Source organism: Pygoscelis adeliae, unplaced genomic scaffold, assembly GCF_000699105.1.
Source record: "Pygoscelis adeliae isolate BGI_AS28 unplaced genomic scaffold, ASM69910v1 Scaffold304, whole genome shotgun sequence".
In the NCBI taxonomy this organism is placed as follows: Eukaryota; Metazoa; Chordata; class Aves; order Sphenisciformes; family Spheniscidae; genus Pygoscelis; species Pygoscelis adeliae.
The window spans coordinates 1,428,555-1,446,576 of NW_008824558.1; the positions used below are offsets into that span (position 1 = coordinate 1,428,555).

The following is an 18,022-nucleotide window of genomic DNA, read 5'->3' on the forward strand; positions in this document are numbered from 1 at the left end:
GGCCGGTCTCCCGGGTGAGGGACAGCTGCCGGTGTCGGCGCCGCTCCCGCTCGGTGCGGTGCCCGCGGGCTCCTCCTGCCTGGGAGCTGGAGGGTGTCGCTGGCCGGAGCCTCTGCGGCCCCAGGCGCCGCACAGGTTACAGCGAGAGATGCGCAAGTTAGCTGTTGGGAAATGCCCTGACGTGCGTTCTTAGCCGGGAAGTTATTTCGGAGCAATATGACCAAGCAGGGGGGATTTTGACTGCCATCTTAAATTCACACCTTGGCGTCGGGAGAGCGTATTTTTCTTACAGAGAAAATCCCTGGAATTTCATCGGTAGCAGAGGGTCCTGTGGTGAAAATCTTCTAGAATGAGTCCGAAGGGCACTGTTAAAGCTTTTGACTCTGTCTCTAGCATATTCCATTTGTAGAGCTTTTTTATTTAGTCTTTAGCAGTGCAATTTCAGGCTGTTCAGTCAAGCTGGCTTTATGTTTCCCAGATGTAATCGGGAGTAATTAATTTTCTGAGCCAAGCTGACTGCACATGATACCAGTGCACCCCTTTTCTGAAAGCGGGATGAATGGGAATTTAACAACCGTTTCCACTGACATTTGAGAAACCATGAAGCCAGCTCACTTCCCTTCTATGCTGTTGGTGCTTCAGGATTATCAGGAACAAGAAATAATGGACGTTTTTTTAATTAAACCAAAGAGGACTAACTGATCAAGAGGTCCAGGATTTCTCCTGCAGGATAATTTTTCTGATTAGAGTTTCTCTAACTTTAGAATAGGGAGTTGTTTCAAAAGCGTTTCTCACAGAGGAACAAACTGTAGGTTGTAAAACCTGAGTGAAATTCTCTTTGCAGGCGGTGATATTAAAAACGCTTAGGTCCAAAACTGCATAAAATCTGGCAGCAATCTGCCTCTTCTGCCTCAAAAATACATAAACTTTTTTTTTAAGGCTCTTCTCCAAACTTCTTGGCCTTTATTTGTATTTTCCCATCTGCCTACTTGTTGAGGATATTTCTAATGTAGAGTGTTTTTTGCTTAAATCCCCTACGTCTCTCTCTTCTCGTTGATGCACCAGTTATAATCTCGGTATTTGGCATCAGTTACAAGAACTAGTTGCGGTCGTAATTAAAACACAGGTCTAGTCCGTTAGACTCTTGGTAGAATTTGGGTGTGTCTACACTGTACATTTGCATTGTTTTTTTAAGCAAACGACTGGGCTGAAACAGTTGTTGCTGAATCCCCAGCATCTCCAACGCCCCTTGTGGGGAATGGGGACAGGGTGTTTTGGTGCAGGACGCTGTGTTGCTAGCCTTCCTTATCTTTGCTCAGTAACGACTCGGTGAGATGAATGCTACCACCACCTAGCTTTTACACCCACCTTAGAGTAGGAATTAGACCAGTTCTGTAAGTGATGAGCACTGAGAAGCGGTGCTGAAAGGGGTAGATCTGACAGTCTGGTAGTATAAAATATGGCTAGTAGCTAAAACTGGGTAGAAAATCACCGATACAAACCTTTGGGGCATGTTAACTGAAGAAGCACGTTCACATTGTAAAGCAACAGGAGGTTCTTATTTAAATGTACAAATATATATATTAAAAAATGTAAATATAAATAAAATAAATTGATAACTAATACAGTTTGGAGACACTGAGAAGGTTAATTTGTTTGTTTTCAGATACATTTGAAAGTTTTCTATTACAAAAGGTAGTTTTGGTTCAGCTTCTTTTACTATGGTTAGACGTTGCATGATACGTTTGCAGCAGAATGTATAACATATAGGATGGACTGAGCGGTCTTGTAGATACAAGACATGGTCAGGTTAGACTTTTCCACCTTTAATTTCTTATGTTTGTTAGCTTTTATTTCAAATACCATTGTTAATAGCTTTCTTTTTAGAATGTTACCTTGTTAAGGAGGATTTACGCAACGAGAAAACAAAAAGCACTAGGTAAAATGCCAAAGCTTTGCTTTAAGCTTATAATTTTCTGTCTGGTAACTTAAATTGTTAAGTTGTTTCTGTTTGAAGATTTGCCTGTTCAAACACATTTTCCACATGCAAAACAAGCATGGTAAAAAAAACCCAGAGTACTGAATAAATACATTTTTTAAAAAAGTGGTATTTCGGTAATTCCTTTGGCCAAGTAGCTTGAACTCACTATGAAGACTGAGAGTTGTAAATGCAGAAGGATGGTCGCTGCTACCTGGCAATCACAGTCTACGCTGAGCACTTACAGTTAACATTTGGCATGGGTATCTCAACCCAGGATTTATGTATCCACAAGTAGAAGCTCTGATCTAGGTGCAGTTGAAGGAATTTAAATGTATTGTGGCTATTGAGGACACATACTGAACACAATGTGCTTATCGTTATTCTCATTCACAGTACAAATACACTTTACTCTCTCCTATCTTAAAAAATAAAAGATGTTGACCTGGCTTGCGTCAAAACTGTTGCTTTATCTTCCTTTCCCCTGTAGACTTATTGATTGTGCTGATAAGTTGTGTCTGGATTTCGTCTTCGGTTTAGCTTTCCTCCATTGAAATCAGGCGGAGTCTCCTTCTCCAGGTCCTTTGGGTTATGAATTTGGCTGGGAAGTACCGTGCCTGCATCTTCCTAGGTGTGAGCTGCTTTTGACCTATTTGACCATGCTCTTCAATTAATCTTGTTTTCCCTATACTTGTGTTTATCTACACTTACTTCACTTTAGTGCTCACTCTTGATTGTTTCTCGAGTGTCTTGTTGTTCTTGCCTCGCTTTTTCGTTGTTATAATGGGCTTTGTTTATTAATCCACCACTTCTCCCTCCAACCTCATCTCTGTAATTTCACCAGACATATGAATTCAAGTACCAGACTTTCTCTACATCGTTGAAAGGTTCAGCCTTTCTCTCTCCTTGGGATCGTGTAGATGTCTATCTCTAGTTCACACTCAACAAGTTTGAGAGAGACCTCTTACTAGTGTCTGCTGTCAGATGTTTCTTATTAACATGTTTGCAATGGCTGTTGGCCGTGCTGCTATTCTGTTTGTCAGTCAGACCTGTAATCCAAGTATCTTTATGACTGTGACCTCTCTTTAGATCTTCATGTCCAAACTATGTCTACATTCTTCTGATTTTTCTTATCTGCACAGCATGTCTTTTGCACAGGCCTCTTGTTCTCATCACCCAACTTTTTCCTTGTTTCTGTCATCTAACTTGTTACTTCGCTTGCCAGTTAAGATCTGTTCTAGACAAAAGCCATCATACCTCCATAATGGAGATTACTGCCGCAAACAATCTTTCATGTCTCTCTTTCCTCTGTCCCTTCGCTGTTCCCCCCCTTTTTTTTCCCTAATCAAATATAAAGTTCTTCTCTTTATTTCACATCTTTCCTGACATACCCGACTCTGAGTAGTAACTTTTGTGGGGTTGGATAGATGTCTCATTGTTCAGTCTGCAGTTAGTCTCTGGTGCCGGTTTCTCTGCTGCCTGTTTACTTAAGTTTCAAACAAGCAGCTTCAGGGTTTTTCCCCGCATGCTTTCCCTGATGCTTGGAAGGTGCTGTATAAATCCATGAAATCACTTAACCATTCATTTCCAAAAGCTTTAATTTCTTTATAGTCTTCAAAAAAATGTTAACAGGCATTTGCAAAGCTGAGAGTACTTCGTATGTGCACGGAACTGGCAAAAGCTTGAAAAGGGGAGCGAAAATAATGTGCTGTTTGTTACACTAATGGGTGTTGTGTTCTTCAAGTGTTGCTTAAAAACTTACTAGTGGATCAGTGTTTAGTAACTTATTTGTCTTTCAGACGCTGTATCTTTATGGTTTTACATTCTATGTCTTTACTGTTTTTCAGAATGTTTCTTCGCTGCAATGTAGGTGAGATGACAGACTAGGGGAGTGTTGAGTGGAAGCAGTAACTGATAACTAAAAGGACTGAGTAAGATATTAAACTAATATTTGAAATTACGGTAGATAAAAATATCTTGAACGCTTGTAGAAGTGCTTTTGGCTTGTGTCTCTTTAAATCTGACAGTTGAGATTTTGTAACAAGAAAGATACTTATGACGCTGTTTCCATAGTGCTTAAATCAGATCTGTCCAGAGGAAGTTAAGTTGGTGTACTTGTGTTTCGCTCGTCACTTGTTTTCCCTTACGAGGTCTGGGTATAGAGCAATACTTGCACGTAGGCTAGAGAGTTGTTTTTTGACGGGGATACTTATAAAAATTCAGCTTTGATTCAGGTTAGTTTCTGCTTCGTAGACAGGTTTCTGTGTCAGACAGAGAATTAACTGGCTTTTATCAGAAGTCTGCTTTTTAACTGGCTCTTTTGTCAGAACCCTGGAAATAGAACTACTCTTTCCTTTCTGAAACACGACTCCTTCTGAGGATGACCGGGCTGTCCTCTGAAGGCTGCCTTGGAGTAGCTGTAGCAGTTGCTGTCCTTGCCAACATGGAGTTAGGCTTTTAAGCTCTGAGTCTAAGAGAAGATTCCTCCTCTCTGATTCTCATAGGCAACCTTTATTTCTTTCCTGAACCGTTATCCCCAACTTGTTAGTTTAATTTAGAGATAGAGGGATAGTTCATATTGTTTGAAAAATAACCTGGAAGTTTATAGCTCCTTGAAGGTAATTTTCATAAGTGTAAATGTGTTCAGCATGTTTAAAAAATCGCAGCATATATGGTATTGCACCCTGGGATTTGCAGATCTCTGTGTTAATGGCATCCCTTCAAAGAAGCTCTTGAATGGACACAACATTCTTCACAAGACCCGTAACTGTTAGAGAAACGCTTCTGCAGCGCTCTCATGATATGAACTTTAATAATATGCAAAGCTACAAAACTATATTGAGGCCAGTTTTAGTGAAGTTGTTTTTGAAGTGTCTGATTTCCTGAATAGAATTAAGACTTGGTTCCTGTTTCCTTCTCTCAATGTGGACTTCTGTCACCAGCTAATTCTCTTACTAGGAGCATGTTCCGGAAAGGGATTGGGCATCTGCTACTCCCATTATTTGAAAATTACTGAAAAACTTAAACAGCAATTTGTTTTCAATACAAGGTATCTTAATATCCTTTGCATTGTTCTTTATCGAGGAGTTTTCTAAAGAGTTGACCAAAAAGCCTTGTATCACTATCTTTGAAATTTAGCACAAAGCTGGTTAGTGATCATGAGTTAGCCATCAGTTTGGTGTAGCCGCATCATCTGATCAGACATATTTTAATCTTTTTTCCAACTGAGTTTTCACTCTGTTAGAGGAATTTGTGTGAGAGGGTCAGTAATCAACAATCTGCGGAGAAACAAAGTGGTGCTATTTTAAACTCCAAGAAAACAAAAAGCAGGAAAGAAACCAAGCATCAAGGTCTAAGGGATCAAAGCGGAATGATGCTGAAGGCTTCTTTAGTGAACACTCTCTTCCAAATCTTTGCTTTGATTTGGAGGAGTGTGGCCAAACGTGATATGAAGAAATATTTACTGAAGATGGACTTAGTAAAATAAGAATCTTAACATCTTGTTTTCTAAAACCTTTTGCCCACATGTACTGTCTTTAAATGAAGGAGTTAGCTGGTTTTATAAGTTTAGTTAAAATACTCTTCTTGAGCAAAAGTTGATTCTGACAGGGAGGGAGAATGCGTTTTTTTATCCTCGAACGCTATACTTAGTTATTTCAAGTATGTCTCCTCTTCTTGCACAGTTCTATGGAAACAAGACTGGATTTAATTCTTTATTGAAAAAATATTTTTTAAACTTAAAAATACTCTAAAAATCCTTTCTCTTAACGCTTTAAAATCTTTAATTAGTTTTAAAGTCTTTGACATTATTTAGGAAGAGGGAGGGAGGATAGCAAGGTTTATTATTTATAGTGCAAAGTCAAGGAAATTGCTTCCCAAACATATGCTTGTTGTTAAGTCTATATACATGTGTTTGAGATTTCTGTAGTTGCCACTACCCTTTTTTTTTTTTTTTTTAAGATCATACTGTAAAGTAAGTTACAGTAAACAGTTCTTACGACAGAATAGCATGCTAGTTTTGCAGGGAAAAAACAACAACAAAGAAATTGTTAGCAGTCCTGGGTTTTCTCTCTTTTTCCATTTGTTTTCTTAACAGTTCTGTCTATGCTGTTGCCTTCTTATTTAAAAACACATATAAGTTGTGGGCCTTTTAACAAAAGCATCTTGACAATGTGTTATTCTCTTCCTTCCTTTCCCTTTCGTATCTTTTGGAATTTCATATTGGAACTTCTTTTTTAGTTTTGAAGCCATTCATGTGAAACTTTGAGAGGCTTAGGTAAGCTGTGATAATTTTTTTTTTTTTAATGGGAGAGTCTGGTGCTTAATATAATGCTGAAATGTGTGTTTTTATGTGACTGGGTTAATTTTTCATGTCTGGGAATTATGTGTTGTAAGGGGAGAAAAACAGGGAAAAGCAGCTACTGAGGTGTGATTATGATTATACAAGTTACAGTTTTCTGTCTGTGTCCTTATATATACACGTGCCCAGTGTTGACTATATGTTCATGAGTAAGAAAATGTCTTAATGGCTTATAAGCTTTGGATGATTCTACTTTGGGCACAGGAGATACGGAGTACGAGTTTATTGAATACTATGGATCTAAAGCAATCTTATGCTCATGTAGGTAGTCAGGCCAGCTGTCATCTTCGCTTCAGATGAGTTGCATCTTTGGATATTGTCTCAAATAGCTATTTATTGGGATGGAAGGCCGGCATGTGGGAGGCAAAAACGCTTACAACGTATAGCAGATAACTCTGTTGCAATATACGTGAGCAGTGGTCATCAGCTTCAGTCAAGTACTTGAGAATTTGGTCTTCTGGTTTGTTTTGGACGAGTAGTTGGTGGGAGAGCTAATTCCAGTGTTTCCTCGTTTTCAGCAATGACTTAGTTTTAACAAATCCTGTGCTGGTCTAACAGGAAGAGAGCAGCAGAAACCTGGATTTTTTGATTCTTTCTGGTGTCATGCTCTTGTTGTTCATTACTACTTCCTTCTGTAATACCTGATGTGTGCATGCTATGAACAAGTGACATACCGCCTAGTATGTTGTCGTCAGGACTCTGCGAGTTTACTCTTTGAAACTTTGGCTCTGAATTTTCCAGGATCCAGAGAGGAATGGAGACTCCATTGGATGTTTTGTCGAGAGCAGCATCTCTAGTACATGCTGATGATGAGAAACGTAAGTCTGAAATTTAGTTCTCTGCTTTGTTGGATCCAGATGCTTTATGTTTGCACTATATATCAGCGTAGATGCTGGCTTTATCAGTCTCTGCATTTTACTGAATCTAAGACATGTAGAAAAGTGTCTTCAGAAACCCTTCAGAGATCGTCTTCCTCAGGTGCAAAAATGGTATGTTGCGTTTAAATTGGTTAGTATGCAAGAGAGAATCATTTCTGTTGTTTTGAAAATGTACTTAACAATTCATATAAAGGTGCCCCTCTTTTCCCAACTGCATTTGCATTGTTAGTAGACAAAAAGTTGTAATGGAACTGCTGTCAAACTAAGGACAATTTAAGAACTCACGCTCCCTCATAATATCAGTTGGACCTGTTCTCATTTAAGAACACATAGCTGGGTGGGCGTGAGTGGGTTGCAAAGATTCCTGTAGACTGTTATCATTAGTAACGAGCACTTCATTTTCCTTTCACTGCTACTAAAAGGTGAGTACAGAATTTTAACTTGGTAAATGATGTCAGTTGCAGCTACAGAGGCTCATGTTGCCAATCATTTGGGTAGTATTTTTGTTTTTAACATTCACGAGAAGCGTTTTAAGATGGGTTAACTGATGTTATAATAGTATTTTCAATTCTGCCAAATTGCAGTGCTACTTTGTAGATGAGATTGTTACCTGCCTGCTTAGTAATAAATGTCTTTGTCAGTTTTTTTCTGAGTAGTGTAAGCACTCAGGAAGTGTATACATCTTGGGTATCAACCTGAATAGATGCTAACTAGAAAAATGGTATTTTGGATTTCAGACTGCTTTTGTGTGTAGCTTCTGTGCATAAAATCACCTTTTAAGATGAATTCAGCTTTTCTTCTTTTGGTCTTTGTTCCTTTATTCTGTATTTTTTGAAAGTAATTGCCTTGAATGTTGAATAAAAGAATTGATTTCCTGCTGTTGCTCGTCAACTTACTAAAGTAATTGTAAAGTAAACAAACACAGTGTATTTGGACAACAAGTCCCAGAATTTTTGTGTATATCCAAATAGTCAAGATAACAGTAGCTTGCTCTTTCAGAAGTTTGTAAAATGAAGGTCTCATACCCTGATGAGCTCTTCTGTATTACTGGCTCTTAGCTTTATAATGAATATTGGTTTTGCTGTTCTTTCATGTTCACCTTGCTACTGGGTAAGTACCAAGTTTTTACTGATCCCACTGTAGTAGGATGATTTGGTTGATTGCTACAGTTATTGACTATTACTGGTAAAATGAACAGCAGTGGAAGTCCTTGAGGAAATAATTTCAACTGCGATTTTGGCCTGGGGGATTTCTCTTGTAAACTAACATATATTTGTAGAAAAGGCAAAAGCTTAACCTATTTTCTTTTGACTACATTTTTTTAAATATATTTTGAATATGTATTCCCAATTTTCTTAAGCTTAAATGCATTCTTTTTGGTTAACTATTGCCTAAGACTCTAGTTTGATTTTTGAGTTCTACAGGATGGGAATGTTGGGCTGGATATAGAGAATCCAGAGGAAGTCTGATTCAGTGCAACTTGCATGTGAGGAAGCTGATATGTATCTGGTTCTAATTTACATTCCTTTAGTCCTACCACTTAGACTTAATTAGATTTATGCCACTCTGCAGCTTCTAACTTATGCTGTCTCTGAGTTTGTCGTGTTGTGCATATTGCGCACCAAGAATGTTATAGTATGAAAAGCTGCTGAAAGGAAGAAACAAAAAGAGTAGTCCAGACCAGTCACTGAACTTGCACTTTTTCGTGTCAGCTTTTGTGGAAACGGCATCAGCCAGATTTCACTCTGTGTTACAGAGTGGATGCTAACAGCTTGAAGTTAATCTTGAATTTAGCAATTATCCTTGAGCTTTCCAGTAAAGTGCCTAGCATGCTGCTCCTGGAGTTCTAGCAGTGGTCCTGTCTGTATTTCTGTATCCCCTATTCACTTTGTCTAACATGCAGAATTCTACATAGAGTTTCTAATATTCCAGTCATGACCAGGAATGTAATAATTTCTTTTTTTTTTCTTTAAATCAGATTACTTTCAGATACTCAGTATCTGAACACACTATTGAATTTATTTCAGTGATGTTTCTTGTATTTAAGTAATACATACAGGTAATTTTATTGTTGATTCATTGGAAAAAATTCCAATGAGTTCTTTTTGACATTTCTAATGATATCATGAAGTTTCCTGCTTCCAAAGTTTTGAATAAGGATTTCAGATTAATTTAGTTTCTGAAACATTTCTGTCTTACCCCAAGTCTTTTATTTTTGTGCTGGAATAGAAATTTGTCTAACAGATAACTCATGATGCCCTTTGTGCATTTCATGATCAAAATTTTATCATATTTTTTGAATGGAGAGCAAAGGAAATGTAGCTCTATGCTATCCTGACATGACAATACTACCAAGTAACTAGTGGTTAGATTCCACTAGTGAAACAATAAATCTACTTGATAAGACGATTCAACTCACCTCAGATATTCTCGTCTAAGCTATATGCCATGTAAGAGTTGAAAACTGCTGATTTGCTACTTTTTAAAGATCATTTTAAGCAATTAGGATGTACCTTTTAACTATCATGTCTCAAAATTGTTCCTCTTCAAAGTAGTTTACTATTACAGTTTTTATAAGAAAAATAAAGGTAGTCTTAACACTTCTCTGTCATCTCATGTGAGAAGTATATGCACAATGCATATAAAATATTTTTAAAGTTAGACTGTGTGTGCTCCTACACAAGGTATAAAGCTAGCTGAAGTTGTTAGTGATCTCTTAGTCATATGTATCAATAATTTTCACTGCTTCTTTTCTTGAAAGTGTTAGTACTATTTGTACACAAACCCTTGATCCTCTTGCAAACATCTTAAAGAGCAAACTTTCACACCCTGATATGCTTTAATCCTCTCTCAACCTCAGCTTCAAACTAATTTATATGAATCAGCAGCCTTCGAGTGCATTTACTGAATCCCTGGAGTGCAAATACAGGTTCTTGTTAAAAAAACAAGGTTTATTTCCTGAAGCTGGTAGGTATTTAATTTTATTCTTGTTTGTCTGGGTGTATTCAGAGGAGGAATATTACCAGTGTCTATGAATTTAATTCTTTCTAACGTGAAGGATCCTCTTACCTCTGTGGGCACTCCCTGCAGTGCCAAGTAGTATAGAAGTGTCTTAGTGTATCTACAAAACACACTCTATTTAAAACAAATACGTTTAAACTTACCAGCACTTAAAGAACTGGATGAGATGTATGCCTACGTAGATTTCCCAGAACGGTTATTGGTTTCTTGAACGAATATGATCTTGAGGGTTTTTTGGTTTGGTTTGGGTTTTTTGCAGCTGCACCTATGTCAATAAGGTTGACCTTCAGTTATACGTTCGTGCTATGTGTTGCTTTCAATTGCATCTCTGTTTTATTTCATGAACTATGCTATATTTCAACAGCTCCCAGTTTAAATCATTCTGCACTTGTTATCAAAGAAAAATTATGAAACACATTTGGTTAACTACTGTGTCATGGAAATGATTAATTACGGAGAAGAAATGATTACCGTGATTTTGTATTTGTAACTGTTAACCACTGTGATGTAAGCAATTATTTAAGCTTATGGTATAGTGGATCTGTACTTCAAAAAACCCAGCGAAACAAAACAAGCTGAACAAAAGAAGACAGACACTCCTTTAGAGGTGATAACAGTTAAAGGAGAGGATAAAGATATTTCCTGGTGGAGTTCATTGTTGACTTATTGTCCAAGCTTGGCCTTCCATTTCAGTGGAAGGAAAGCATACAATGATGTAATTATTAGCCAGTCATCTTGAAGGCTTGTCACTAATTGCTTACTTGTCAATAGTGAAGGGAAAGGATATAGGAAGTCTGTGCTATTTATGAGCAGCTGTTCAGTGCCAGAGTAGGTAATGTGCAACTATTTTATCTGTAAGTGGCATCTGTAAGGTTTTGCTGGCTTTTTTTCAGCGCTTCAGAAGCGGGCTTTATATGAAGTGAACACCTGTAAGACCTGTGTACGTATGCTGTCTTTTTCATGTTATCGTGGCTGGAAACCTTGTCGAATGTGGGTTATTGTACAGTTGCAAAAAACAAGTTTACCATGAGATGCTTGATACTGCTCATTACTCTTCTGTTCCTCCTCTTTTCCTATGGCGTTCTTACTGGGGTTGTACTGATTTCTCATAGGGTCAGGATTCAAGCTGGCTATTTTTAGAAGACCGCAGTATAAGCTGGTAGCGTTTAGGTAAAGACAAAGAATTACTGAAAGTACAGTTTTTCTTCCCATAATTGTCTTGAACAGCAAGTGTTCAAACATTAAGGAGGATTACAATTTTGTATTTATCTCATATAAAAATAAGGGGTTTGGGAACTGGTCTTTCAGTAGTAAACAGTGCTTTAAAGGCATAATCTTGTTATTGAGAAAGTAGTGAAGGAAAATGCTAATAAGGACTTGCACTTGCAGAATGTGTTGAAAGCACTGTGTACTCAGCCTCTGCTGATTTTATAGTAACACTTTACTTACACTTCCCTCCGATATGCAAGTCCAGTTTAAGAATATGGGAATGAATGAGAAAAAACATGTTGTTTCTCACTCTCTCAGGGTAATATAGTGAAAAGTCTGTTGCTGGCAAACAGAAGAAAATATACTTCCACAAGGAAATGGAAGGTTTGGAAACAGCTAATAAAGGGCACAATAAAGTCCTGGGTAATAGCTTTGCATTCTAATGCATTGTACCAAATCCATGCCTGTGGAGTCTTGATTTCTGTTTTGAAAAACTGATACAGGACTACATTTAAAAAAAAAAAAAGCGATCTTTGATCAAGCCATGCTTCTTGCACATGTACCATCGGTCGCATGTGTCATCCTTGTATGCAGGGAAGCCTGGAATTGCTATTCCACACTTCTTGCCTGTGAACGCTATTATTGTTTGGCAACAGTTTCTTTTATGTGGTTTAGTTTAATCCACTTCAAATAATTAAGCTAGACCATACAGTTGATATTTCTAGTATGGAAGAATTACTGTGCTTTAAAATCCCTGCCCTAATCCACTTTGTAATAAAATCCTCATGTAGACAAGACCTACAAACCAGTTTTTACTGTTCTTCATTCATATCAATTGGTTCAGTTAGGAGAATGAATTTTGTGCTGGCTACCATCTCATAATCAATAAATATGCAACGATTAGTTGTTTTGTATAGCTGATCCTAAAAAAGATATTACTTTAAGGCTGAGTTGAGAACAATTCATTATTTTTTTTAACACTCTTGAAGAGGATGATGACTCTGTCAGCTTACGGTCTTTAAATGCAAAACAAGCAATATTTATAGTGGAATTACACTTGAATGTTGCTATTTGTGTTGAAGATATTAATGATGAAATATTTCTAGCATCACCAGGACTTTTCACCTACACTGCTGTTTGTTTTGTAAATTCATAGCAAACTATGGGCGGTGAGCCTAAGGCAGGTTTTAATATCGATGTTTGCAGAAGTTTAAATAGCTTCCATCCTACTGTGTGAGCACTTAAATCAACACTGAAAATATTTAAGATCCTGAAGGTTTTTTGACTGACTGAAAGTGAGGAATTGCATGGAAATCATTATATGAATGCAATCAGTACAAAGACAAGCTCAACGATGAGTTTCATTTGAGGTTTGCTTTTGGGGGGGGTTGGAGTTTTCTTGGGGTTGGTTTTTTTTGTTTGTTTTGTTTTCTAGAGATTCATCTGCTTCAGAAAAATGGGAAACAGCGATAGCATTTTTACACAGAAGTGAAATAGCAGTATCATGTCACAGTCCTTGTTTATTTTCTATTCACAAGTTCACCCCATTCCAGGTAGAACTGGGAGGAATAATGCGTGCTTATCATTTATGGAACGTTTGTTCTAGGGGTGGGAGGGAATCAAATTGGTTCAATAAGGGCAACCTGGAGCATGTTCAGAGTTCTTTTGAAATCTAAAACGTGTTTGTGTACTGACCCTTAATTCTCATATAGACTGTTTTGATGGTAAACTATTTTCCCTTCATGCTAGAATTCTTCATTTTGTGTCCCCAGTAATAGGTATAACACACTTAATAGTTTAGTGCATCACCACTTCTCTGTTTTGTGTTTATTGTTTTGCCATTATTTCTGTAGTTTGTGATTATTTTTTTTTTCCACCGTGACAATGTTGAGAATGTTAATGTTACCGGTAGTACTTGGTGCTGTACAAATACATGGGAAAAGGTAGTCCCTGTTCTCAAGACAGACCGACGAGGGCCGAAAGCAGAGCACCGCTGTCGTGAGATGGGGCTGCTTCTGACCAGCCAGCGCGCCAGAAGCAGAGATGGAAACTCGCGTTTCCCGATGCCTAGTTGTGGCACCTTATTCACCGCACTGCGAATGCCATGGCTTCTTTTGAACCCTGAGCTCTACTGGTGTGCAAAGCAACCTGGCAAAAAAGTCCAGGCAGAGTTTGATGCCATGAACAGTGTTGCTACTGTGGAAGTGGAATTCAGTGGGTGGGCAGTACTTCTCCTTTTCTGCTTGTCGCTTTTGGAATATTCAGGAAATAAATTGGTTATTGTCTTTTGCAGTAGCTCGTGGCTGCACCATAAAATTGCTTATAGGGAAACTACCTGTAAGAAATTCTTTGCTTTGAAGAGTATCATGCTAGTTTCTGTTCCTTTACCTGGGCAAGCTGTCAGTCATTGTAGATAACCTTAAGATACCATTGCCAGCAGGCCTGACTAAATCACTCTCTTGTTTTTTCCCAATTTAGGCTAGATAAAAATCTCCCTTATAATGAAAAGTTGTATGTGATGCTTCTACTAAAAATCTTGCTTCCTATGACTTTCAGGACTCCTCCCGTAAATGGAGGAGTCATTTTTGATCTTAATCTCCTACTTTTTGTGTTGTAGGACAATAGTTGCTGAAATCCTACTTGGCTAGGTTGAGGGCAACACAACCACGTTAACCCAGATTTTTCTTTTCCGTTCTGTAAATAAATTCAACAGTATTTTGTACGCATGTTGTTCTTCAGTGCTTTCAAAGTTTGGGGATTTTTAATCAGGGTTTGTCAACTCTTGGATGTCTCTTATTAACCAATCCAGCGCAACCTTTCATTTAGAGCTTGACTACTTCTTCAGAAGACTTTTCCCTTACTGGGTTGAAAGGAGGGTCAGAAGTGCTTCATAATCATTTCTCGTATGAAAATAAGTGGACTCTCCATGTGGATGTTTGTTTCGTCTTTTATGGTAAATTAAAATACTGATTTGGTTGTCTTTTTACCAGGTTGGTGATTGGATGAATATGTCTGTTGGCTCAGAGAAGAGGCAGATATTTGATACAGGCAAAGAGTTAGGTCTTGAAAATTAGAGGTATGGTTAGACTTTGGTGTTCTGCAACTCAGTTTAATATACTGAATTCTTTAATTGCAGAAATTAATGCGCTGTTAAGTAATTTAATAGCTTTTATGAATTAGCAACTGTGCTTGTGGTCAGACCTTATCTGTGATGTCTAGCAGAAGAGAAACTTAAATTTTCTGGAGGAAAAGCTACATTCTAAGAAGCAGTATCAGCAAAAAATCCCTCAACAGCTACAAGAGGTGTTAAAAGTAGATTTGTCAGCTAGTCATTTACGTAATGTTTCATCAATGGGAAGAGGGGGAGTCCTGTTAGTTTTGGAGCGGAATTTGTGGCATAAATCATCTTTTTCTACTGAAAGGGAGAAAAGTATGGAAGTGTGATGTTTCAGTTTAGTAATAATGTGATGGAAAAACATATGCGGTTCGGTCATTGAGATGCAGCCTGAATCATCTGCTGTTGCTGTTTGAAGACCAAAAGCTTTAAATAATAAAACTCTCTTGAGTAATAACATGCATAGTGTTCTGCTTTTAAATTTATGAGCCATACAGACCAGAAAATACTAATATCTTCTCTGTTTTAAATATCAGTTAATCTATTTTTCAGTAAAATACCCAAATGGCTGAATTCCTGACCTTCTGCTTTTTGTCTTTCCAAAGCCTTTAGCTGTTTGTGTTAGTATTTAGCTTCCTGTAAATGGTGCTAGGGCCATTTCATCATTTTTAGGGTTTTCTTTAAAGTAGGAGTGTTAAATTGGAGAACTGGTGGTTTGGGTTGTTTTGTTTTGTTTTTAAATAAAAAATAAAAAATTATTCTTACCTCCAGAAAGCTTCGCCCTTTTTTTCCTCAAAGTTTATTGCAGCAAGGAAATAAAGAATGAGTAGAATTATGTTTTCAACTTGTTAAATAGGCTGGAAAATGGGGCAGTTGTCTGCTTGGCGCTAGATGTATTTTAATAGCAGTAGAACACCATTAGCATAATCAGTGGAGTGATGGTAATGTCTTCAGGAACAAAAGTGTCTAAACATTTTTTTCGAATTAATTTTAAAAAACATTTGCAAGAGGTCCAGCTGCCTACAGATTGTGAACATGTTGTAGCATCCTTTAACATACCAGATGTTTCTACCCAAGCTGCCAGCTCAGGAAATAGGCTGCTCAGAGTTCCTGAGCAACGTCAGCCAGAAAATATGTCTTTTCTTTCGGAATCTTTTTTAGCTAATTGGTGATAAAATATTTGCAGTGATTGGTGGCATTACCTCCAAGTAAGTGATGTTTACAGAAACACCATCTCTTTAAATGTTGTTTGGCAAACGGAGGGGAAGGAATCTTCTTACTAGAATGGAATTTGTCATCAGATACCAACCATTGCTCTGAAAATTGCAGCTGACTGAATGACTGAATACCGTATTGTTAAGCGTGATAGCACATACATAACCGTATGGAACTTGTCAGTGCACATGCTCCTGAATGATTGTAGTTTCTGAAACGCTGTACTTGGAACTTTGTGCTCAATTTGTATATTTTACAATAATATATATTTGTTATATCCTGAATTTTGAAACAACGCAGGGAAATTATTCAGTCATTAGGTTTTGTCTGTTAAGGTTTCTGGCAGTGACCGAAACTACATAAATGGACTGTTTTTTACAGCTAGGCAGAATATGCTAGCGTGTGAAAATCTGGCCATTCTTCACATGGTAAATATTATTGGCTTATTTAATTTAAAAAAAAAAAAAGTTCTTCCTGAATTAGAAATACTGCAGGCTGACTACTGAATGCAGGATGCTTTCCCAGCATGTTCTTTCCACATCTTTAAAAGCACAGAGAATCATGACAAGCTTAGAAATCTCAGTGTTGCCCATGAAAAGGTAGTGTTCATACGGGGCAGAAGTAGTAAGAGGAAAAGAGTTAATATATTGCAGAAATACTTTGGATTCGGTGTATTTACTGTTGTTTATCTACTTTTCCTTATGCAATTGTTTTTGTAGGTACTGATTTCAACACTTGATCCGTGTGTCTGGAAAGGTTAGAAATAGCGTTTTACAACTTTACAACTTCCTTGTTGCCTCTTGCCAACAGTCATGCTGTCCCTCCTGTTGCTCAGGTTCTACCCACCAGATGCCATACATTCTGGAGTGACTGTAATTCATTTTCCAGATGGCAAAGCAGGGCTTTTTGGGAACGAGAATGCCTTTGGTGCAATGTAGCAATTCTTGGTTTTGTTTATGCAGGCAGGCAAATCTGGAGGTACCCTTTTCTGTAAGCGAATGAAAAGATTCTATTTAAGAAAGGCGAGCTGAGTAAACTTTGTGTTCAGTTAGGGTTTTAAAAACCCTATGCTGAAAAAAAGGAGATTTTAGTTAAATACCTAGTTTTTATACACATACAATATGTTAAAACAGTATTAATGTGGTAAAGTCAATTCTTTTAGAAGCAGTGCGGTGTTAAAATTGAGGTGGTCCTATACAATCTTTAGTCCTTTTTTGGTTATACAGTCTTTAGTGAAATGATCACAGAATATTTACAGTTCTGTTGTAAATAGAAATATCAAGTTCTTAGTTAATGAGCGTATGTTTGGTATTTTCTTTTCCCTTGCTGGGAACCCAGACTTTATTTATGGTATGCTATTCAAATTCTGACCTGAAGGAGGAGGGATCTGAACATGGGTTTTCCAGGCCAAGATGAGTGTCCTAATTAAGGGCTTACGAAATAAAAGGAGGATACAGTCAATTATCACACTCTGTTTTACTAACTCATGCCTTTTGTTCTGTTTAAGGGAAAAAAAAGGAAAACAAAAAAAAGCAGCAATACTTTGTTTCAGGCTGAAGAGAACGTATTTCTCCCCCAAGAAACAAACACCAAAATTACTTGCTTTTGTTTTTTTTCCCTTGAACCAAAATCAATTACTTGTGTAAGCATAATTCTGGCTACAAATCTGCGATGCAGCTATAAACAATGTCACTACAGAAACTTCTGTCATCCATAAGCTTAAAAGGAGAAATGCTTCTTATTTAGCAAATTGAAGAGTGATTTATTACTCTCCTCTGATTTTTTTTTTCCCCCCTTCTGTTCTGATTTTAAACTTAACAATACATTCATTAAAAGGTCTCCAAGAACACTACACTGTATTACAAGAGTATTTTTGTCCATCCGCTACAACAGTATTGTATTAGGTGATAATACTTTCATAACACTGAAATTAAGTTTGCTTTAGGTAGATATTTATTGCTTTGTAAGAGAGAGAAATTATAAACAGTAGGTGGACAGAAATAGTCTTTTGTGTGTTCTTGTTTTAAATCAAATAATTTTAGTACATGCACTAGGCTTAATTTTCCTGGGCTCCTCACTACAAGAAGGACATTGAGGTGCTGGAGCGTGTCCAGAGAAGGGCAACGAAGCTGGTGAAGGGTCTGGAGAACAAGTCTGATGAGGAGCGGCTGAGGGAGCTGGGGTTGTTTAGCCTGGAGAAAAGGAGGCTGAGGGGAGACCTTGTCGCGCTCTACAACGACCTGAGA

General features: G+C 37.6%; 1 protein-coding gene across 1 annotated transcript in view; it reads left to right on the forward strand.

Moving 5' to 3' along the window:
• Positions 1–7,089: 7,089 nt before the first annotated feature.
• VGLL4 (vestigial-like family member 4) overlaps positions 7,090–18,022 on the forward strand; it is an 88,335-nt gene continuing 77,402 nt past the window's right edge. Inside the window, exon 1 of the mRNA XM_009322001.1 lies at positions 7,090–7,156. Coding sequence (XP_009320276.1) covers positions 7,093–7,156 — 64 coding nt within the window. The 5' untranslated portion in view covers positions 7,090–7,092. The remainder of the gene's footprint in view (positions 7,157–18,022) is intronic.